Here is a 22,326-nt window from a genome sequence, read left to right as displayed (position 1 = left end):
TATGCTCTTAACTACCATCTTCTGTTCCTGTTTTCAGAGGAGCTGGGGAAAACAGTTTTATCTCAACTAGGCGTGTTTTCTCTCCCAACCAAATCGGGGCTCCGCTTCGATGGAGGGGGAGGAGAATGGATATGGGTAGGCAACTCGCAGAGTCTGCCCTGGAGCGCCTGCCCCTGGGAGCTGCCTCTTCATCTCACGGTTTCTGAAGCCCGGTGGCCTCTGGCCTCTGAAATTGCAGCTGCTCCGTAGCACTGCGTTGCTGGCCACCGTCATGCTGCCGTGCCAGCCAAGCCCCACCACCGGCCAGATCATTTTGGCTTACCCCAAAAGACGGGGAGTAGACCACAAATCCTGGAACACCTGATTATATCTACCACTCGAAGTGGTCATGATCTACCCAGCGTAGGGAGCCTAGAGGAGCTAGCTGGAAACACAGGAGGAGGGGCTGAATATATAGATATTTTCGTTAGAAAATTGTTTCTGTTATTTACTGAGTAATGATTTCTGCCAGCAGTGCATTACCTGTTTAAAAACATTGTATTTAATCTTTGCTACTACTACTTTTTATAGTTAGTATTTTTATTATTATTTAATAGTGCCAATTGCCACACATCAGGTAACCCATGTCTTTTTTTTTTCTTTTAAAAATTTATTTATTTATTTGGCTGCACTGGGTCTTCATTGCTGTGCGCAGGCTTCCTCTAGTTGCGGTGAGTGGGGGCTACTCTTTGTTGTGGAGCATGGGCTCTAGACGCGCGGGCTTCAGTAGTCATGACTTGCGGGCTCTAGAGCGCAGGCTCAGTAGTTGTGGCGCACGGGCTTAGTTGCTCCGCGGCATGTGGGATCTTCCCGGACCAGGGCTCGAACCTGTGTCCCCTGCATTGGCAGGCGGCTTCATAACCACTGCGCCACCAGGGAAGTCCAACCCATGTCTTCCTGATTTTGGAGTAGAAGTTCTCAGTCAGTGTTCTAATGTTGATTGTACGAATTTGGTGCCTTTTAAACCCACTGATTTGTATGGATATATTCCCCCAATATTCCAGCTAGATCTTGTCTTCTGGGACTTAGATGATCATCAGCATTCAACCTTAACCCTCTCTGTAGAAAGAGCTTTCCTTCGTTAGTGTGGAGGAAGTCGTCCTGAAATAAATGATTGGTTAAGACCAATCACCTTCTACTATCCTTTGAATCCTCCTCTTCTTTGTAAATAATAAGGCTATCACATTGAACTTAGTTGTTTGTCTTAAACCCTAGCCCAGTAGTTCTCAACCCCCAGGAATTTGCGCCACAGGGGACTTTTGCCATGTCTGGTGACTTATATGGTTGTCACAAATGGGGAGGGGGTGTGCTGGCATGTGGTGGCTGGAGGCCAGAGATGCTACTTAACAACCTACGATGCACAAGGACCCCCTCACCCCACACACATAGGATTATCTGGCCTGAAATCTTGACAATGCCAAGGTCAAGGAACCCTGCCCAAGCTCAACTGCCGTCCAAGATGCAATTGAGTTGTTGACCTTCAGATAAGTTTCCCTGGATGCTTTAGTGTTTTGTGTCCGATTGTCTCTGGTCCATCTGTCGGCAATACGTCTCAGCCATCATTCTGTGTGGAGGACCCCTGCTTAAGAGTTAAAATTACATCGACCACTTTCGAGTGTTTTACAGTCTAGTTGATGTTACGCCATTTAAGAAGCTTACGTGATGACCTTTCTTACAGTTTATTTTCAACGTGATTTCAGTGCAATAAAGATTTTGCTTTACTTTTAACATATAAATGAACATGAAGAACCTAAGGGGGCATTCGAAGGGGTTAAGGTCAGTCTAAGAGGGAGAAGGGTATTCTGTAGTGGAAAGAACTTGGGGTTTAGAGTTTGAAGCCTTCTTTTCCCAGCCCAGCTCTACCATCTCTGGCATTTAACCCATCAGCCTCAGTTTCCTGATCTCCACTTGCTTCACATTTCGTTTGAAGAACGAAATGAAAGACTGTGTATTAAAAAAGCTTTTTGAAATTTTAAGGTGCTGCATATCTGTCAGCTCCTGTTGTTTAAGTTCTTTCCTCATGGGCTTTTCTCCCCTTAGATTAATTATTCCTGTGTTAGTTCCTAGATAAATATTCTGAGTGCCTTTGCTAAAAAAAAGATGTATAGTTTATTTCTCTCCAGAAATATGTGTGTATACATATGTGTGTGTGTGTGTGTGTGTGTGTGTGTGTATTGCCCTCAGTGAAATGAGGTTTACTAATATACCATGATTATACTAGTTTAGACCAGACAGGTCGAACTTCAGCCCAGGAAAAGCAACATAATGATATCCTGTAACAGCTGCTGTAACTGGGGAGATGTGGGGATTTAAACCGACTGTGAGTAGTGTTGGCTCCAGTTCCAGGAGGGTTTGTTGGACAAACATGCGTGTTCTGACAGAGCCCCACTTACGCCTTGTGTTTGCCAGAGAGTCATGGAGCCTCAGACCACACAACAGGCAGAGCAGACGTGACAGTTCTTAGGAGGTGGAAGTGAGTTGGGATGAGAGGAATTCCAGGCCAGTGCACAGATCTACAAGTTCTGTATTGGAATGCTTGTTGAACTCTTTAGACAAATAAGGGAAAATGTGGTGGTTGGCCATCTGTCAGATTTCATGTCCCCTTCCCAGGAGAGGTGTGCTGATTGGAGGGGAGACCCTAAACCTGTCTCTTCCTCCTGAGCCCCTGTCATTCGATCCCTGAACCCATCCCAAGACTGTGGATCGCAGTTACCAGCTGGGTTCTGAGTCATAAACAATACTCAGTGCTGTGCGTCCTGGTGGCGTGAAGCCCCAGCACAGAAGAATAAAGAAAAGAGCCATTGCCAGATTTTGGTGTCACACGGTCACCTTCTGTATGTATTAGACTTGCCAGGACCCAGGTGCACTGTAAGAACACCGATTTTAACCCAGTCTGCGAACTTAGGTGATTTGTTCTTTAAGAGGGTGATGTGAGTCAGGTAGACGGTGGGTGTGGGCGCTGAGGTGAGGAGCCGCAGACCCGGGGCGGGATTGCTCGTTTTTCTTGGTCTAAGAATTAGGTGTGGCCTCCAGCACTTGGTAATTTGCCTGCACAGCCCTGTTGGGCCTTAAAAGAAAGGGTCAGCTCCTTAATTTTAAATCTGAATATGCAAATCAACTGAAAGATAAAAAGTGAAAAGCTCTGACTCCTAATTTACTCTGCAGAGAGTATTCTCAGAAATGTGAATCATCAGAAATTGTTTCCTATCATCGACAGAAAAAAATGCTGACTGACACCTTAACTTTACAGATAATGAGATCTTTGGGGAAGTTTTAATCTTTCATAGTTTCCCGGAGTTGTTTCCTTCCTCCCCTCCCCCAAACGCCAATGACCACGTTATCTATCTGTCTTTACCACTTTCATTTGCTCTGTAAACATAAGGATAAGAATATATTGGAGGGTGTTTTAGCTGTACCTGTAATTAGGTATCTCGTATCAATAGTCAAAACATAGACTTTGAAGCACAATACATATTTAACTGAGGGTGAGTATTTCTGAGTCAAAAAAGATACCCTTAAGCTGTGCGTGTGTTTGCATTACTTTCTCAGCATTTATAACCTGGATGCCAGTTTGAGCATCAGATAGGCAGATGGTAACAGAAATTATTAGAATTATCTTTGTTACTAAATACTCCTGACTTTGTCCTAATAGAAAAAAAAAAGGTATTTTGTAAAGTATCATTCTATCTTTTACTTTTTCTTCTTTCAAGTGCCCTTTTACATAGATGTGTTTTTTGACTTAGGTCTCATTAACATTTCTTATAGGAACTGCCTTTGGGGCAGTACCACGTATTAAATTGTTCTGATGCTTTAGGAAAAGGAAAACCATGGTAACCAGATATAGGGTGTGATTATTTGCCTCTAACGTGGCAAAGTGTTGGGTTTAACAAAAGAAGCTTAATACAAATGTTCCAATTGACCCTTCTCATCACTCAGGCTGCTTAGAGCTCAATCAATCTCTCATTATTATCAGAGTTATTCTAGCAAAGGCAGCAGTGATAGTATTTTTCATAATCACTCCTTGAGCCAAATGTAATTTGCAATTTGTAGTATTGTATTATGAAACAATAATGCATTAAAATGAACAGTGCAGGAATTAGGAGTATAGTGGTAAAGAAAGGATCCAGAGAAGTAGTTGTGGGACAGACTCTCTCAAAATCATTTAAAGTGGACATGACTGATTTCAATGCCAAATTAAGCATTTAGAAAAATCAGACTTGTGTCTTGTTTTTACTATATTGTGTGTGTGTGTGTGTGTGTATACATTTTAATCTTATATGTAATAATATATATATTATTTATTATAAAGTCAATGTAGTAGCTGGGGGGAAACAAAAACAATTACTTAGCATATTATTTGCCTTTGCGTGTTTGGTGTTTTGGGTTAGCGTACTTTGATTACCTGTGTGGGTATGTTCTGAAAAAAAATGAGGTATATCAAGCCTTATAAAAATCCTGTATGGAACAGTCATTGCTGATTGACCCCTTTTTACAAAGAGGAATTTATTTACTACAGAAAGTATGTAGTGTGGTCCATGGACTAGCTGATGTCAGGGAAGCTTTAATATAATTAAGATATACTTTCACCCATCTTCTGTCATTTGACTTGAATGGCTCTAAGTATAGATTATAAATATTATTTCAGAGTTATTTATGTGTTCATCTTGTGTTTTGAAGGATTACTGTGCTTGCTTGTTTTTTTTTTTTCCTTAAGCCTTTATATCTGGATCCTGTGCTTTTTGGGGTGTGTGTATGTGTGTGTGTGTGTGTGTGTGTTTGGTTTGGTTTTTAAGATCTTTGGAGTTTATGATGATTCTCATAAAGTCAAAATTGATAATGTGCTGGGTTCAGTTTCTTAATTGCTTTACTATTTCCTTGTCCGTATCCGTCCTGGACTCCTGCAGTGTCGGGTTACTAGGCAAATCTGTGCATCCTTGATTCGATAACACAGGCAAGACGCAGGGGAAGAATGTACTTCTAAGGGCATTTAATGGGGGTCCTGAGAAGGATATGTTGTCCATTAAGGGAACATCACGTGTCTGAAGGCTGTTCTAGCTTGGTTAAGGAGAAGCTATATTTTCTTTATTAAAAAAAAAAAGTCACTTATTTTTTTCCTGGATGCCAAGCAACACAAATTTAGTTTATTAAATCTAATCAGACTAGCACTGATGAAAACCGTACACAATCAAATAATGATTCTCAAGTCTGCAGATTTCCTTTTAAAGAGAACCCCTGCTACACTGTGCTGACTTAAAACTGCATCCCATTTGACAAAAGCACTATCAAGTTGTCATGCACCCTTTCCGAGGCTGCTTCTCATCATGGTTGATTACCAAGATGTTTTTTGCCTAAATGGGAGCTTTCTGCCTTTCCTAATCAGCCCTCTTTTGCCTGATTGATCCAGCATTGCCACAAGCCACTGCTGAGCAAATCGGTACACAATCATGGTAGCAATTTCTTTAAATGTCACTGAAATATGGAAGATCCTGTATGGGAAGGACACATTAGAAAGGACCCCTTTCCCCTCATTTATCAAATGGAGGCCGAGGCGCACACACACACACAAAAGGTAGGGCCAGAAACCACGAGCACATCATCGTACAAGAGAAATGCACGCAGAGACTTGCTGTCTTACCCTCTGACTGGGTTTGGGCGGTTTGACACGCTTCTGCTGTCGCCCGGCATGATTTGCATACGTTACGCAGACAGCGTTGACTTCTGGAGCGTCGCTGCACTTAGAAATACTGGCAACGTCCTGAAAACGAGTACGTGGCAGTTTGTGTGATCCTTTCCAATGATTAGAATCCGTTCTTGACCTTGCGTCTGAACTCCTGGCCTTCACAGAAAAGTTCATGCAGCAACAGTGTCCCTTGGACCTCCTTGCTGCCCAGCAATACAAGATTGATCTCATTGATTTCACCCAAGGTGTTTTAGCCAGATGTTCTCAGTATAAAAGCATAGAGTGACTGGCCGATTTGGGAGGTGGCTGGGTGTGGTAATAAGAAGAGTCTTGGGCCAGAATTCCGGTTTTGCTGCTTAACTTGCTAGATGACCTGTTAAATCACTAAATCGCCCTGTGCTCCCTGAGGTTTCCCCTGAAGAACACATACCTCATATGCCGGTTATTGGAATCAATGAGATCAAGTATACATAAAGAAGAATTCAATAAATTCTAGTTAAGTGTTGTTAAGTGAGCAAAAGAGCCTTCAACAGGTGCTCAGTTCTATGTCTCACTTAGGAGTGAACTTCATGGGTCTGGGAATTTCATTTTCTCTAGGAGTGTCGAAGTTCAGACCCACCAAGGTCTCTTTTTTTTTTTTCTTTTTAGTAAATTTATTTATTTATTTTTGGCTGCATTGGGTCTTTGTTGCCACAAACAGCGGCTACTCTTCGTTGCGGTGTGCAGGCTTCTCATTGTGGTGGGTTCTCTTGTTGTGGAGCACGGGCTCTAGGCGCGGGCTTCAATATTTGTGGCACGTGGGCTCAGTAGTTGTGGCTCACGGGCTCTAGAGCACAGACTCAGTAGTTGTGGCGCACAGGCTTCATTGCTCTGCGGCATGTGGGATCTTCCCGGACCAGGGCTCGAACCCGTGTCCCCTGCACTGGCAGGCAGATTCTCAACCCCTGCGCCACCTGGGAAGCCCCCATCAAGGTCTCTTAAACTCACTGAGGTGAACTGAGCTCTGTTCCTGACTCGCAAGGTGACTTTGCACAGCTCTGCGTGCAGACCTCTTGGGCCTCAATTTCCTTGTCTGTCAAATGAAGACATTGGATAAGGTGACTCATCTCTAGGCTTCCATCTTCAGACATTTGTGCATGTGGAGCCTCAGTGCACTTGGACAGGAGTGCACTAGAACAACCTGCAGAGACACGTGGCTAGATGTTTATTTTCTTCAGCTAAAATGTAGAGCAGCTACCTTTTAGGGCTTTAAGGCAAAAATCAGTTCCTAAGTTCATCACCGGGGTGATGAATTAAGGGGAGTCACCGCTGGCACTAGGAATGTAGGGTAAGATTATACAAGATTTAACTGATAAAGAGTTTGTAGAGAAACTTGGATCCAAAACCATTTAGGAAAAGTATCACTCAAAGGACTACAGAGGAATGAGGTTAAAAGCTGGTGATTTTGCTTTGGTTTGAGTGAACGTGTGTCCTGAGGCATACAGGTTGCTGATGGGGATGCAGGAATGGCACAGGACATGGTCTTCAGTTTTGCTCTACAGGTTCTTGAACTTGGCCCACTGGGCAGCTGGCATCTCTCAAGGATCTTTAGGGCCCTGGCCCATTAGTATAGCAGGCAGTGGTCAAAGACAGGGTAGCACAATGGCTGTACCAACACATGTGTCCACCAGAAACTGGAAGGTTCCAGAAAGAGACAGCGAGTTCCTGGAGAAAGGGATGATTAAATCACGTGATGGTGCACATATGTAGAAATTAGGGGAAAACATAGGGCAGGGGATGGAGTTAGAAGACTGTGTTGACCATACCAGTGTGGGAGTTGTTGGGTGTGGGGGGAGGACGCAAGACTTCTGGTAGCTGACACTGAATTTGGATTTGTGCCATTTTCACTTCTCTCCCCAGCCAAGCAGTATCACTTAACCTATACGTTTCTTAGGGTAAATAGTAGTACAAGTCTTATAGCAAAGCCCTCCTTAGACATGAAGACCTCTGTAATTAACAGTGAGAAATACCAGACTTCTAGGTGACATTTCAGTGAGTTTTTTTGGAAGAAAATCTTATTTTAAAAATTATTTCTCAAAACTTACAAGATAATTGGTTCTAGATAGTCTGTTCATCTATTTTTAAATATGGCAGCAGATTTTTTAGACTTTCTTTTTTCCTCTATTGTGTTTTCAAATATGATATTAGGAAAAGCCCTTTCATTACAAAACCAATTTTATTTTTATTTTATTTATAGCAGGATGCTGTGTGTTATCATTCAGCTAATCTTTCCTAAAGATCTCTAATTTTAGTAGCAGTAGAAAATATAGTAAAAATAGTTCAGTGTTATTTATACCACAGAGAGAATGATGTTAATTTGCTAAAAACCAAAATGATGGTTGAAAAGCACAAAACTCTTATCAGTTAATTTTTCATGATGGCTCTTTCTGTATAAAACCAGCAGAATTTTGTTGCAATCCATTGTGACTGTTGGTTTGTTTGTTTTTTCCTTCCCGCATTCAAGTGCACCTCTTGCCCATCACTCTTTGCAATAATAATAATATATATGGCTGACCTGGCAGACGGCAATGATCTCATTTGTAGCACGTCATGGTAGAACCCATTTGGCACATTACTTGGAGATTAGCTGAATGGAAACATCGCTGTATCCTTTATGAAGAAAGCCATATGTTTAAGCAAATTTGCAATCAATTTCACTCTGATAAGACGGGCTCATCCACTGTATCCTTCTGTGAAAGGAGTCTTCAGTGGCTTATTGGCACTTTTTTCATTGTCCCTTCTGTCTCCATGGGGCAGTACCTGTAGAAAAATTTTTCCCTTTCAATTTTTTCTCAAGCTCTCTATTTTTCTTTTTGTCTCTATTTAAAAAAAAAAAGAAAGAAAGAAAGAAAGGCCATTCTACTGTATTAATACATCCTAAGATTTGACCAAGAAGTCCTTCTAGAGGTGGCAGACATTTCTCTTCGAACATGTGTATGGGGTGGTCAGAAGGCAGCTGATGAAACTGATTCTTTGCTGGGAATGGGTTTGCTTCCTGGACATACTATTAGCACAATGTTTTTTCAGCTATGCTGTTCCTTGGAAAATGACCCATTTGAAATTCATCTGTGGCATTTAAAAGATAATAAAATAAGTGTAATTGATGTCCTCCAAGTTTCTAAGCATCTTGCTATTAAATGATTGTCTTCATAGGTTGATTACTGATTTCAGCTGTGAAATTGACTTTGTGAGCCCATGTGTAGCTGAAATTTTTCAATGACCTCCCCTGTCCCCCTTTCAGAAAGAATTAAGCAACTATAAATTAAGATGAACACTAGAATAGATTGGCAATTAGAGTGATGAGGATATAGCTAATTCCTTTTTCTTTTTATAGTCTAGAATGGTTGGTATATTTTTTTCATTTACAGTCTTTATTTCATTCTGTCAGAAAGTTATAGCTGAGGGATCCATTTTTACCCCAGTTAACAAGTAATGTGCTATGCTTTTATAGAATGCCTTAAAGAAATCACATAATTTTTTAACTAAAGCAGGCGTTAAGGGAAATGTCCAAATGCTAACCTATAAACATTTTATCTATGGTTTGTTCAGGTTTTCATACATTAATCTTGAAGCTGTAGTTTTTAAAAGGAAAATATAACAGTTTGATAATAAATTTACAAATAATAAAATAGTATATTCTGGTGATTATGAGGCAGCCGAGAAAACTAATATTTTGGCATCAAATACAATGAGAAAAAAATTCACTTCCTAAATATGAGTTGGGATTCATAGGTTTGTTTTTTTATTCTTTTTAATCTTTTGTTTTTTTTCTTTTCTTTTTCTTTTTTTTTCTTTTCGTTTCTTTAAAATCTTTTTAAGCAGTGTATTTGAGATAAAAAACTGCAAGTTGGTAGACTGAGATAGAAAACTGAAACTTTCTTCACAAAATAGGACAAAGACCATTTAAAAAAAGATTTTAACAATAGCTGATTAAATTCAGTGTTAGGTTTTGGGTTGAAAATATCGAAACTGCTTTAAAACATGGGAAAGTCAACCACGTCAATTTTTCCCCACATTAACAACTCAAAGGGCAGATTCTTCTTGGAAGATTAAACTGTACCTTTTGGTAAAGATAGATGATATATCTTGTATCATGGTAGTGTTTCTCAAATATGGTACAGGGTTGAATGTATGTAATCTAGAATGTGAACCAGCAACACACAAAAAATAGGTCAATATGGCAACGTTGTATTGTTTGAAGGATATTTAGGAACTGAAAAACTAAATGATTAAATGATATACCTTTAGGAATCTGTATTATAAGTAAAATGTCACATATAGCTGATTCACTTCATTGTATAGCAGAAACTAACACAACATTGTAAAGCAATTATACTCCAATTTAAAAAAATAAATGTCATGTATTAAGATTTGAACTTGATGCTTTTCTTGAAGTTAGAATTTAATACATTTTATATTTCCAGGTGCCTCAATGTTGCAGAATTTTCATGATGGGATTCACATGGGCTTTAAATACCATCTACGTGCTGATGACACTCGAATGAATTTGTCTAGCCCTGTCCTTAGCTGCTCAATAAATTTTTGTCAAATGTTGGCTTCTCCTGGGACGTATCAGTTGTTTATGTTTGCTTTCATTTATTAATTCATTCTATAAAGACAATCATTATGCTTAACTCTTAGGCATTATTGATATATTGACAAAAACAACGGAAAGAGAAAGTTTTTATTTTTAATGCTTTGTATTTATTAGTTTTAAAAGCATAGTACATAGTTTCTCCCCTGTGAGACATCATCATTTTCAGGGCTTAAGTTCCCAGGGAGTTTTTCTTTTCTTTTTTTTTTTTTCCTCTTTTTTACCACTGAAATGATCTTCTAATTTCTAAATAACATTAAAACTTAAGGGTAGATTTGCTTTATGGAAGTTAATTTTACAGGCAGTTTTCAATGCCATTTAATAATACACATAATTTTGAAGGAATAGTGGTGGTGAGACTTTAACTTTTTTCTATTTTAACATCTTGAGAATGCTTTCCCTTACTTATTTCCAACGTAGTGTTACTTTGGTGAACCCATGAGATATTCCCATGTACACTTCCTGCATAGACCAGTATTTGACATCAGGTTTATATCACAAAAGGAAGACATATGCTCCCAACCACACCAGTAATTGAGATACTTTTTTCTCTTTTATATCAGCTTTGGACCAGCTCTTTTACTCATCTCTTTCTCAAAATGATTAATTGTCACCATAAGCCAGATTCCTACTTTGTGCTCAGAAAATGCTTGGTATACTTTATATATTTATGAATGCTTAGTTGAGTAACTGTCTATAAAAGATTTCTTTTTTGAAACATCTGGTGACCAAATCACTACAGATGAATATTATTTCAGGGGATGGAACACATGCCTTCCAGGCAACATGGTCTGGAGAAAAGTAGAAAAAAGTAACAGAGCAGGAAAAAGAATGGATACCAAGTCTGAGGTTTCTAAGGTATTTTGGATGCCCGAAGGGAATAATATTAGTGTTTTTTTGGAGAGCCTCGAATTCAGTGCCCATATGTGGAAATGTGTGTGCACTGTTTTTGAATTGCGTGTTTGTTCCTCATGTTTGTTTTTGATCAGATACAGATTTCCAAGTCAAAGATGCCACATTCGGCGATAGCTTTTCATCAGATTTAGGAACAGTATTTGTTGAGACTTCCTTAAAGCTTTCAGTTTAATAAGCCCAAAGTACGATCACAGTGTAAATTATCCTTTCTACTTTGAACCTTGCAAATGTGACCTTGTTTGTCAGTGTTTAGACTATGAGGAATGTTGCCAATAAAACTGACTGTGAAAATAAAGAATAGTTGTTTATGGAGAGATCATTAAAAAGATGATTGTGGGGGCCTCCCTGGTGGCACAGTGGTTGAGGGTCCTCCTGCCGATGCAGGGGACACGGGTTCGTGCCCCGGTCCGGGAAGATCCCACGTGCCGCGGAGCGGCTGGGCCCGTGAGCCATGGCCGCTGAGCCTGCGCGTCCGGAGCCTATGTTCCGCAACGGGAGAGGCCACAACAGTGAGAGGCCCGTGTACCGCAAAAAAAAAAAAAAGATGATTGTGGATTATCATTCTGCAGTCCTAAAAAAACCCCACTCTGATGCAGAGTTTTATCCTCCACACCTGATGTACTCGGCACTCTGTTCTATACCTTTATGGATTGTGTGTTTAATAAGAATGAACTGCAAGAATTTTGTTGTTATTTTTGTGTTGCCTAAAGAAAAATGGGTATGGAGGCCATTTCCAAAAAGGGTTTTCTCTGGAAAGTTCTAATTAAAAAGGATTAAAGTAATCTGATTGAAAATATTAATACTGGGCAGGAGACATTGGGGCCTCATTTTGAGGATGCTCACACTTCATTGAGTGCATAGGTCTTTATCCCAAAAGAACGACAACGCGTTTTGTATATATTGACAAGTTAGAATTTTTTGTTATCAACAGGTTTGGCAAACATCGAAAAGATGACAAGATTGAGAAAACGGGTAAAATAAAAATGCAGGACTCCCTTACATCAGAAGAGGAGAGAGTACGGATGAAGCAGGAGCAGGAAAGGTAGATTTCAGTTATTTGGTTGAACCTTATTAGAGGGAGGCTCTTTTGTTCCTTTCTACTCTTTCTTTCTTTTCTTTTTAATATAAAGAAATTGCATTTATTTTATTTTTGTTTTTTTCTGTGTCAATCCAGATACTACTGATGGTTGGATGAATACAACATAAAGAACGATTGAAAGAAAAAACCTTATATTTATTTGAGGCATTAAAATGAATTTTATTGGTTTTAGTTAAGATCTTTGTATAGGAGATGGTAGGGCATATGAGATGAATAAATCAACTAATGATCAATAAATCAATGAATGATCACTTAAAATCACAAAAAATATGTAAAATTCTGTCTAATTCATCTATGAGTATATAGTATATTATAATACTTGTAAAGAAATGCTCATCTGGAAATAAAACTCTGAGTTTTTATATCTCATTTAAAATATTTTGATTTCTAATAAGAAGTGAGGAGGCTGTTGGTTTTTTACTATGTTGTTTTCCTATCAAATCTGACATCTATTTCTTTTTTCTCCTATTTTGCTATCATATTTTGTGTGACAGTTTTTACTTAAATTTTACTCCATCTCTTCCAGAAAGATTATTATCTATTGTTGAGTCATTTCATGTTGGAAACCCAAAGACCAGTGAAATAAATGAGAAGTTACTTGAAGCAGACACTTGAAAACCATTTTATGAGCAATTAGAATTTTTCTCATTGTAACTCGTGGGGGGATGAGAGAATCATCTCACCCTTGTATTATTAGAGTTTGCAGGCTTGGAGTGAGCTTCTCTGTAGCAGCTATTTCATTTCAAGCTGCCATAGCAAGAGCTACCATGCCTCTTTTACTTTTAATGATCTGGGGTATCAGGAGCATCAGAAGCCTTGATCAAGGCTATAAAGCTAAATATCATCCACAGTTTAGGATTGTAACCCAGCATCTCTAAGACCAAGTGTGGTATTCTTACCATAATTCTAGAGCAGTGATACCTTTGATCTCATTCTGTTTTTTTTTTTTGGCTGTGTTGGGTCTTCGTTGCTGTGTGCGGGCTCTCTATTACATAATTATTGACTATATTCCCCACACGGTACATTTTATACCTGTGACTTATTTATTTTGTAACTGAAAGTTTGTACCTCTTAATCTCCCTCACCTCTGACAATTTCACCTCCTTATTTCTCTCCTCCCTGCAACGCCCTCTCCTCTGACAATTACTGTTTGTTCTCTGTATTTGTGACTGTTTCTGTTTAGTTACGTTTGTTCATTTGTTTTGTTTTATAGATTCCACATATAAGTGAAACCCTATGGTATTTGTCTTTCTCTGTCACTTAGTATAATACCCTTTAGGTCCATCCATGTTGTTGCAAATGGCAAGATTTCATTCTTTTTTATGGCTGAGTAATATTCCATTGTTATACCACATCTTCTTTATCCATTCATCTGTTGATGGACACTTAGTTTGCTTCCATATCTTGGCAATTATAAATAATGCCGCTAAACAGAGAGGTGCATTTATCTTTCTGAATTAGTGTTTTCATTTTCTTGGGATAAATGCCCAGAAGTGGAATTGCTGGATCATACAGTAGTTCTATTTTTTTGTCTTTTAAGAAACCTCTATTTTAGGGCTTCCCTGGTGGCGCAGTGGTTGAGAGTCCACCTGCTGATGCAGGGGACACGGGTCCATGCCCCGGTCCGGTAAGATCCCACATGCCGCGGAGTGGCTGGGCCCGTGAGCCATGGCTGCTGAGCCTGTGCATCCGGAACCTGTGCTCCACAACGGGAGAGCCCACAACAGTGAGAGGCCCACGTACCGCAAAAAAAAAAAAAAAAAAAAAAAGAAACCTCTATTTTGTTTTACACAGTGGCTGCACCTACTTACATTCCCACCAACAGTGTACAAGGGTTCTCTTTTCTCCACATCTTCTCCAACACCTGTTATTTGTTTGATAATAACTATTTTGACAGGTGTGAGGTGATATCTCATTGTGGTTTTGATTTGCATTTACCTGATGATTAGAGATGTTGAGCATTTTTCATTCACTTGTTGGCCATCTGTATGTTTTCTTTGGAAAAATGTCTATTTAGGTTTTCTGCCCATTTATTATTTAGGTATTTTTTGTTTTTTGTTTTTTTTTATGTTGAGTTCTTTGTTTGTTTTGAATATTAACCCCTTATTGGATATATCATTTGCAAATATCTTCTCCTATTCAGTAGGCAGCCTCTTTGTTTTGTTGATATAGTTTCCTTTGCTGTGTAAAAGCTTTTCACTTTGATATAGTCCTTTGTTTATCTTTGCTTTTGTTTCCCTTGCCTGAGGAGACATATCCAAAAAAATATTGCTAGGAGCAATATCGAAGAGCGCTCTGCCTATGCCTTCTTCTAGGAGTTTTATGGTTTCAGGTCTTATGTTTAAGTCTTCAATCCATTTTGAGTTTATTTTTGTGCATGGATGGAGAGAGTAGTCCAGTTTGATCCTTTTGCATGTAGCTGTCTAGTTTTCCCAACACCATTTATTGAAGAAGCTGTCTTTTCCTTGTTGTATATTCTTGCCTCCTTTTTAGTAGATTAACTGCCCATATGAGTGTGGGTTCATTTCTGGACTCACCATTCTATTCCATTGATCTGTGTGTGCTTTTGTGCCATTACTATACTGTTTTGATTACTATAGCTTTGTAGTATAATTTGAAATCAGAGTGATACTTCCAGCTTTGTTCTTCTTTCTTAAGATTTTTTTGGCTGTTTGAGGTCTTTTGTGTTTCCATACAAATTTTAGAATTATTTGTTCTAGTTCTGTGAAAAATGCCATTGGTAAGTTGATAGGCATTGGATTGAATCTAGATTGCCTCGGGTAGTATGGTCATTTTAGCAATATTGATTCTTCCAGTCCATGGACATGGTACATTTTTCCATCTGTCTTTGTTGTCTTCACTTTCTTGCATCAGTGTCTAATACTTCCTTAGTTAGATTTATTCCGAGTTATTTTTATTTAGACTTTATTCTCTTTGGTACAATTCTAAATGGGATTGTCAGAGTTGATTGTTTCATAAAACTGTGAGCAAGTTCTGAGCCAGTGCTGTGACCTTCCTCTACTTTATGGCGTCTGTTTTGGGAATCTTATCCCTGAAACATCTTTTTTTTTTTTTCCAATTCTCTCTTTCCCACATGTTTCTCATCTGTTTAAAACATATATCTTGGGGCTTCCCTGGTGGCGCAGTGGTTGAGAGTCCACCTGCCGATGCACGGGTGATGGGTTCATGCCCCAGTCTGGGAGGACCCCACATGCCGCGGAGCGGCTGGGCCCATGAGCCATGGCCACTGAGCCTGCGCGTCCGGAGCCTGTGCTCCGTGACGAGAGAGGCCACAGCAGTGAGAGGCCCGCATACAGCAAAAAAATATATATATATATATATCTTTTTTCGTTTGTTTGTTTTTTGCTGTAGGCAGGCCTCCCTCCCACTGTTGTGGCCTCTCCTGTTGCGGAGCACAGGCTCCAGACGCGCAGGCTCAGCAGCCATGGCTCATGGGCCCAGCCGCTCTGCAGCATGTGGGATCTTCCCAGACCGGGGCACGAACCCGTCCCCTGCATCAGCAGGTGGACTCTCAACCACTGCGCCACCTGGGAAGCCCTAAAACATATATCTTTTTAAGGTCTAATTCTAAATTTATTCTAATTCCAATTCTACAGAAAATTTGAAAAAAAACCCATAAAACAGGAAAACAAAAATTTGCCCGTAATAACACCACTGTTAACATACTGGTCTATGCCATTCTAATTTTTTTCCTATAAAATACATATTTCCACACATGTACTTTTAAAAAGCTGACATCTATTTTCAATAGTTAACAGCTATTTTCATTTTGATTTATTTTGCATTTTCATACAGTTTTAGAAAATCATGTTAAATGTTTTCTGGAACAAGGCCAAGGTTGTATGAACAGGATGGATGGGAAGGAAGGACAGAAAGAAGGAAATAAGGTCTGAAAGATGAAATTTTAGCTGTGATAACTGGCCAAATTCCCCAGTTCTCAAATAATATTTACCTCATATGTTATTCATTCTATTAAATGAGATTTATAACTTTAACTGGCTTACGTTTTGTTGTTACTCAGCAGGGTATATCCATGATGATATTATTATCTATATCTACCTTGTAAGTTGGAAATATTTTCAAGGAGACTGAATGCTTCTAGTGGAGACATGAAAAAGTTAATGAATTTCTTATGAAATTCTTCCATAATATGAAGATTATTTATAAATCTCCTAAGGACTTATGGCTTAAAATGTTCCATTATTCAAAGTGATAATCACCTTAAAAGCCTTGTGCTTTCAATACCTGGCCGTTGAACTATCTTTGTCCGTAGTGGTGCACTCCCGGTTCTGGGTGTGTCATTTTGGAATGCTTTGTGGCATTTTTGCCTCCAGTTTCCAATCACTGGCATTTCTCTTTTCAGTTTTACCAACTGTTCCCAATATCTGCTTTGAGTAAGTACTTGAAATTTTGATAAAAACTTTTTTGTGGTCTTTCTTAGTTGATAAGATCCTTTTCAAAGATGATATATGTTTATTAGTTTTTGCAGAAATTAACATTTAAACAGTATGTATCATAATGTAGTAGTAAAGTTTCTTTAAAATGCATGAATAAAAAATTAGTGAAATTACAGAAGGAATAAACTGTATAGCAATAATAGGTGCATTCCCTGTGCATCTGAAAAAATAAGCAATTTTCACTCCTTTTGGCTTGAAACTTAGTGTTCAGATTCCCCAAATTCTGGCATCAGAACCCAGATATCCTGGATAATTTTTGCATGCAGGTCACATATTGTCATTCAAACACAGCTTGACTTTTAAAATTTAACCTTTTATTAGAAAAACTGTATTTTTCTATCATCTAGCAGAGTTCTTCATATTTTCTCTGACCTCTTAAATCCTTCAGAAAAGTCAGTTCTGATCGATGAGATTAGTTCATCAGACATATTTTAAGAATTTATTGTGCAAGTGAACAAATTTTTAAAGAATCTATTAACTTTGTGGAAGTCTAAAATAGACCAATACTTGGGCAAATTGGAACAGATTTTATTGACAGTCTGTATGTAACTGGAGTAGGAGAGGCAGTTTTATTTTTGATGAGACCTCTCTTAGATGTATTTGGCATTGTAGCTTCTCTTTGAGTTGGAAATAATTGTAGGTGCTTTGACGCTTGTGAAAGCTCCAACATGATGTGAGTGAATGAGCAAGTATCTATGAGAGAGAGAGAGAGAGTGTATGTGTGTGTGTTTTGCTTAGTGAAATATCATTCTAGCGTTTTATTAGCGTAAAAGAGAAATTTTTGTTGTTCACGATATAGTAAGTACATAAAATGATGGTATACATTTTTTATTATTATTATAATTGTTCCTCTCTCAGGGATTCCTTGCCTTTGTTAAGAGGGAGAAAAGATTTAAACCTCATAATATTAAAAAAAATCAACGTAAGACATATAATCAATTGTGAAATTTGGTGGCCACAGGGCTTTGGGAAGGGAAGAGGTTGGGGGGCTAGAGTTAATAACGAACACTTCATAGAGATGGTAATTTGGGGTCTAGATCTAGTTCCCAAGAACTTATGAATTTAGCAAAATGGAAAAATTCTGCATCCGCGCTCAGGTACAGGGCTCGTGGTGGGTGCGCATTCTTGTAACTGCTTAGATTCTGGAAAAGTTGTGGTTGTATTAGTGATTAGTACTGCCTCTGTGAATGCTGTTCTTTGATCTCTTTTTCAACTTTTAACCATTTTATATTATAAAACTGCTATCATCTCATTTTAGCTTTGAGGGATGAAATTTAACTGCCGCCCGCCGCCCCCCACCTCTTTATTATAAGGTACCACTGTGGATTTCAACACCTTACCTTCTTCCCTTGAATGCAAATCTATCTTTAAAACAGTTGCTCCTGCTCAATAATCTTTTTTAAGGCCCCATTCAGAATGTAGAAGGCTTTTCTTTTCAAATCAACTTTTGCCCCAATATTATACAAGTATTAAAATCCTACTTAAAATTATAACTGTGTTTTCAAATTTAGTGGGATATTGGCCTTCTTTGGGGAACTCAGCATAGACACCACATTGGCAGCTTACATCTTGGTAGGTGGCAGGTAGATTTGCCCAGCAAGGTAAGCTGAAAATTGAAGATTTCTGACATCTGCCATTTGCTGAAGTATTTTGAGGGGCAAATAAAACATTCAGTTGCACACAGACTGCTATTAAATCGAACTGTTTTTTCCAGTTGCCTTGTAGCTTAAATTTCATTCTGCCATGAAATTGGGTTTTATTTGACGAATTTCTATAATACTGATTTTTAGAGAGAGGAAATATTGTTGGGAAAAGATCCAGGAAATTTACTCCCAGCCTGAGGCTTCTGGATGGTAGTGCCATAAGTTGGGGGTAAAATGTTTCCCAAAAGAGTTGATTTCAAGCTCTTAAATACTCTTTTGAAGATAGTTAACCCTTATCTAATATGTAGCAATCTGAAGTTTATTTTAATTTTTATGTTAAACTAATATTAGTATATTCTATCTTCTGTAGATGTTAAAAGTGTTTTGTTTTGTTTTTTTAATATTAAAATCATTAAAGGTTACTTTCTGCTTCTTGGAGTCTTTTTAAAAAATGCATGATTCAATACATTCCATATATTGAGGCTTCATAGCTTTGGAAGTGGAAGTATTTTGGATACAGCAGAGTAATTTAAGTAACCATTGATTTTTCCATCATGAGAAGTTGTTCTTCAGTCGTGCTTCTCAAGCCTTATATCTTTTCTGGCTATAGAAAAACTATACTTCATAGTCATAAAAAAGTTATTTTCATTTTACTCTACTGCAATTAGTGCTAGAAGCCATTTATTGTAAAAACAAAAATTCTAATGAATAGAAATGTTACAAGAACAGAAGTCTTGTGTGTTTTATCCTCCTCATGCATCATCCATTTTAATTAGAGAAAAGGGTAGTGAACACTGCAAAGAGTCTGGAATGAAAATCATTAATTGATGTCAAGCTGAAGAGAGACCGTTAGCATGAATTTAGTGACAGCAGGAAAGAAATTAACCTTATTACTTTATTTAGTATATTACATTATTTTGTGTATCCTTTCCTATGCAGGTTCAAGGCAATTTCATTTTCATAATGGAAAAGACTGTTATTTTTCTAACAAAAAAGAAAGATATGAATATTTATGTTTGAACATACCAAATTGAAATGATGAATTCTTTACTAACATTTTAAAAAGTCTTAGTAAAAAGTTTAAAAAGTTTTAATGGTTGTTTTAATATTTTTGTTAACATTCCAAGAACAGGGAAATAGTGCGTGAAGATGTTGCCCATCAATGTCAGAACAGCTGTCTGCCATCATTTAAACCTCAGAATGGTTCTCTTGTTTATGGCTCAGAATGACTTTCTGGACTGCTTAAAGCAATAGACATTTATTTCTTTGGCTAAGTTTTGGGCTAATCAGTTACTTTTGTCATTGGTGAGGTTTGGCCCGAGAAGAAGTAGATGGATAATGCTAAACAACAACCTGACTGTTCAGAAAAACGGATGACTCTTACATCTTAGAGATAATTTGTGACCCCAGGGTCACCGTAAAAGGGCGGAGGGGGTGTCCTTTTATAGCATTGACCATCTGGAACTGTTAAGGGCTACACTGCAAGATACCCTCTTTTTTTAAAGTTTCCTTAAACTATGCTATTCTCCTTAAACAAAACTATTTTCTCCTCTGAGCCAAATTTTTTTTTCTGAAATAAGAAAAATATGAAAATGAAATGTAAACGTGAACATGAAAATATACAACATGTATATATAACTTTTGGTTGTGTTGCAAAGTCCCTTTTCTCACTTTATAATAAACAAGACATTCAAATGTAAAAGTATGTAATAAAATCATTGTGTGTCTTTTGTTGACTGAACTGTCACTAAAATGCACCAAAACCACAGTGCATTCCTCCTTTTAAAACTCTACTTTTTAGTGCCATTTGCACAGCAAGCTTCATTAGCATTGATTTCTACGATGAACTTTGAAATACACATTGGTTCAGGCTAATAACCAGATTTGTCAGTCCTTTGTGGCCAGTCCCACCGTCGGTGGCCACAGTTATACTGTAGTTTTATTCTAAGGTTTCCATCAAAAGTATGAACCACTAGCATGGAAAGGAGGGATACGAACAACTTTTATAACTTTGGGGATAAATTTATTGGTAATGACAAGGTAAACAATAAAAATGTAATTTCTTATGTTATTGGAGCTTAAGGAAAAAAAAATCAGTGTTTTTAGAAGGTACTGTAGATGTGACTGTAATGTTTATTGGATGTAGTGATGAGTGACAATTAGTAATAATGTGCAGCTTTGGGTAAAAGAAAGTAATTGAGAACTGGCATTTATGATTTGTTCCTCATGCCACTAAGCATTTCTTCTGAGCCATTGACTTGTCAGAAATTGACTCCAGTCAACATGAGTTTCTGTGTAATTTGGAACAAAAGAGTATTCAAATACAGGACCCACCAATAATACGTCGAAACTGATGTGTAAGTAGTTTGGGGAGATTATCTAGGTTTCGTGCTTCCCTTGAGAAGAGACTGTTCCTATTCTCTTTTTCTGATGGCTTAACAGTGCCACACTTTCCAACCTCAGTAAGCAAGAATAGTTTCACTTTTAGCCAACCACAGGGTTCAATCATTTTTAAACCAATCCAAATCACTCCCTTTGGTTTCAACAGGTTCTCCAAATTCAGAAGTTTTGGCTTTATTTCTAATATAGCCCCTCAAATTTCTTTGGGTTCCCAAACTTCAAGACTTGTGTGAATGCCCACTCACCCTGAATATTACCTATGATTAGGTGATTGTCCGATGGTGACCAAATATAGTAGTAAAGTGGGTTGTGAGATAAGTGATCCTAATTGAGCTTCAAAATAATACCCCACTGAGTTGAAGAAGGAAGTCATTTCCCTCTCTTGAAAGTTTTTCTGGCTGAATAGAGTCAAAAAGACAGTATGGTGCAAAGAATAAAATTATCTCTGAACTTATAAACTTTTTTATTGTGGATATCTAGTATTTCATGGTATCAGCTTCTATAATGCCATCCTCGACTGTCATATTTGCTCCTAAATGAATAAGTAGACTACAGTAAAAAATCTACTATAAATTTAGATAAATTTGACATTAGAATTTGAGTTCCTACTTCTCTTATGGGTGTTACAACTTACATAAGTATAATACAATATTGAAACCAGGAAGTTGACATTGATACCACCTGTGTGTATAGTTCTGTGTCATCTTATCACATGTGTAGATTCATGTAACCACCACTGCAATCAAGAAACAGAATTATTTCATCACAAGTATCTCCTTTTATAGTCCCACTCACCCCTTGCTTACAGATTAGAACCATTAATCTGTTCACCGTGTCTATAATTTTGTCATTTCAATAATGTTACATAAACGAAATCTTTTTTTTTTTACATCTTTATTGGACTATAATTGTTTTAAACTGGTGTGTTAGTTTCTGCTTTATAACAAAGTGAATCAGTTATACATATACATATGTTCCCATATCTCCTCCCTCTTGCGTCTCCCTCCCACCCTCCCTATCCCACCCATCCAGGCGGTCACAAAGCACGGAGCTGATCTCCCTGTGCTATGTGGCTGCTTCCCACTAGCTATCGATTTTACGTTTGGTAGTGTATATATGTCCATGCCACTCTCTCACTTTGTCACAGCTCACCCTTCCCCCTCCCCATATCCTCAAGTCCGTTCTCTAGTAGGTCTGTGTCTTTATTCCTGTCTTACCCCTAGGTTCTTCATGACATTTTTTTTTCTTACATTCCATATATATGTGTTAGCATATGGTATTTGTCTTTCTCTTTCTGACTTACTTCACTCTGTATGACAGACTCTGGGTCCATCCACCTCAGTACAAATAACTCAATTTCATTTCTTTTTATGGCTGAGTAATATTCCATTGTATATATGTGCCACATCTTCTTTATCCATTCATCCGATGCTGGACAC

General features: G+C 38.1%; 1 protein-coding gene across 24 annotated transcripts in view; it reads left to right on the top strand.

Moving 5' to 3' along the window:
* The window catches only part of PARD3 (par-3 family cell polarity regulator), a 677,665-nt gene that overhangs the window by 439,569 nt on the left and 215,770 nt on the right, over positions 1-22,326 (top strand). For all 24 annotated transcript variants that reach the window (XM_049705522.1, XM_033439327.2, XM_033439322.2 and 21 more), the window contains one exon: positions 12,199-12,309. In XM_049705522.1, coding sequence (XP_049561479.1) covers positions 12,199-12,309 — 111 coding nt within the window. The remainder of the gene's footprint in view (positions 1-12,198; positions 12,310-22,326) is intronic.

Source organism: Orcinus orca, chromosome 2 (genome assembly GCF_937001465.1).
Source record: "Orcinus orca chromosome 2, mOrcOrc1.1, whole genome shotgun sequence".
NCBI classification, from domain to species: Eukaryota; Metazoa; Chordata; class Mammalia; order Artiodactyla; family Delphinidae; genus Orcinus; species Orcinus orca.
This window is presented reverse-complemented; position numbering and strand designations above follow the sequence as displayed.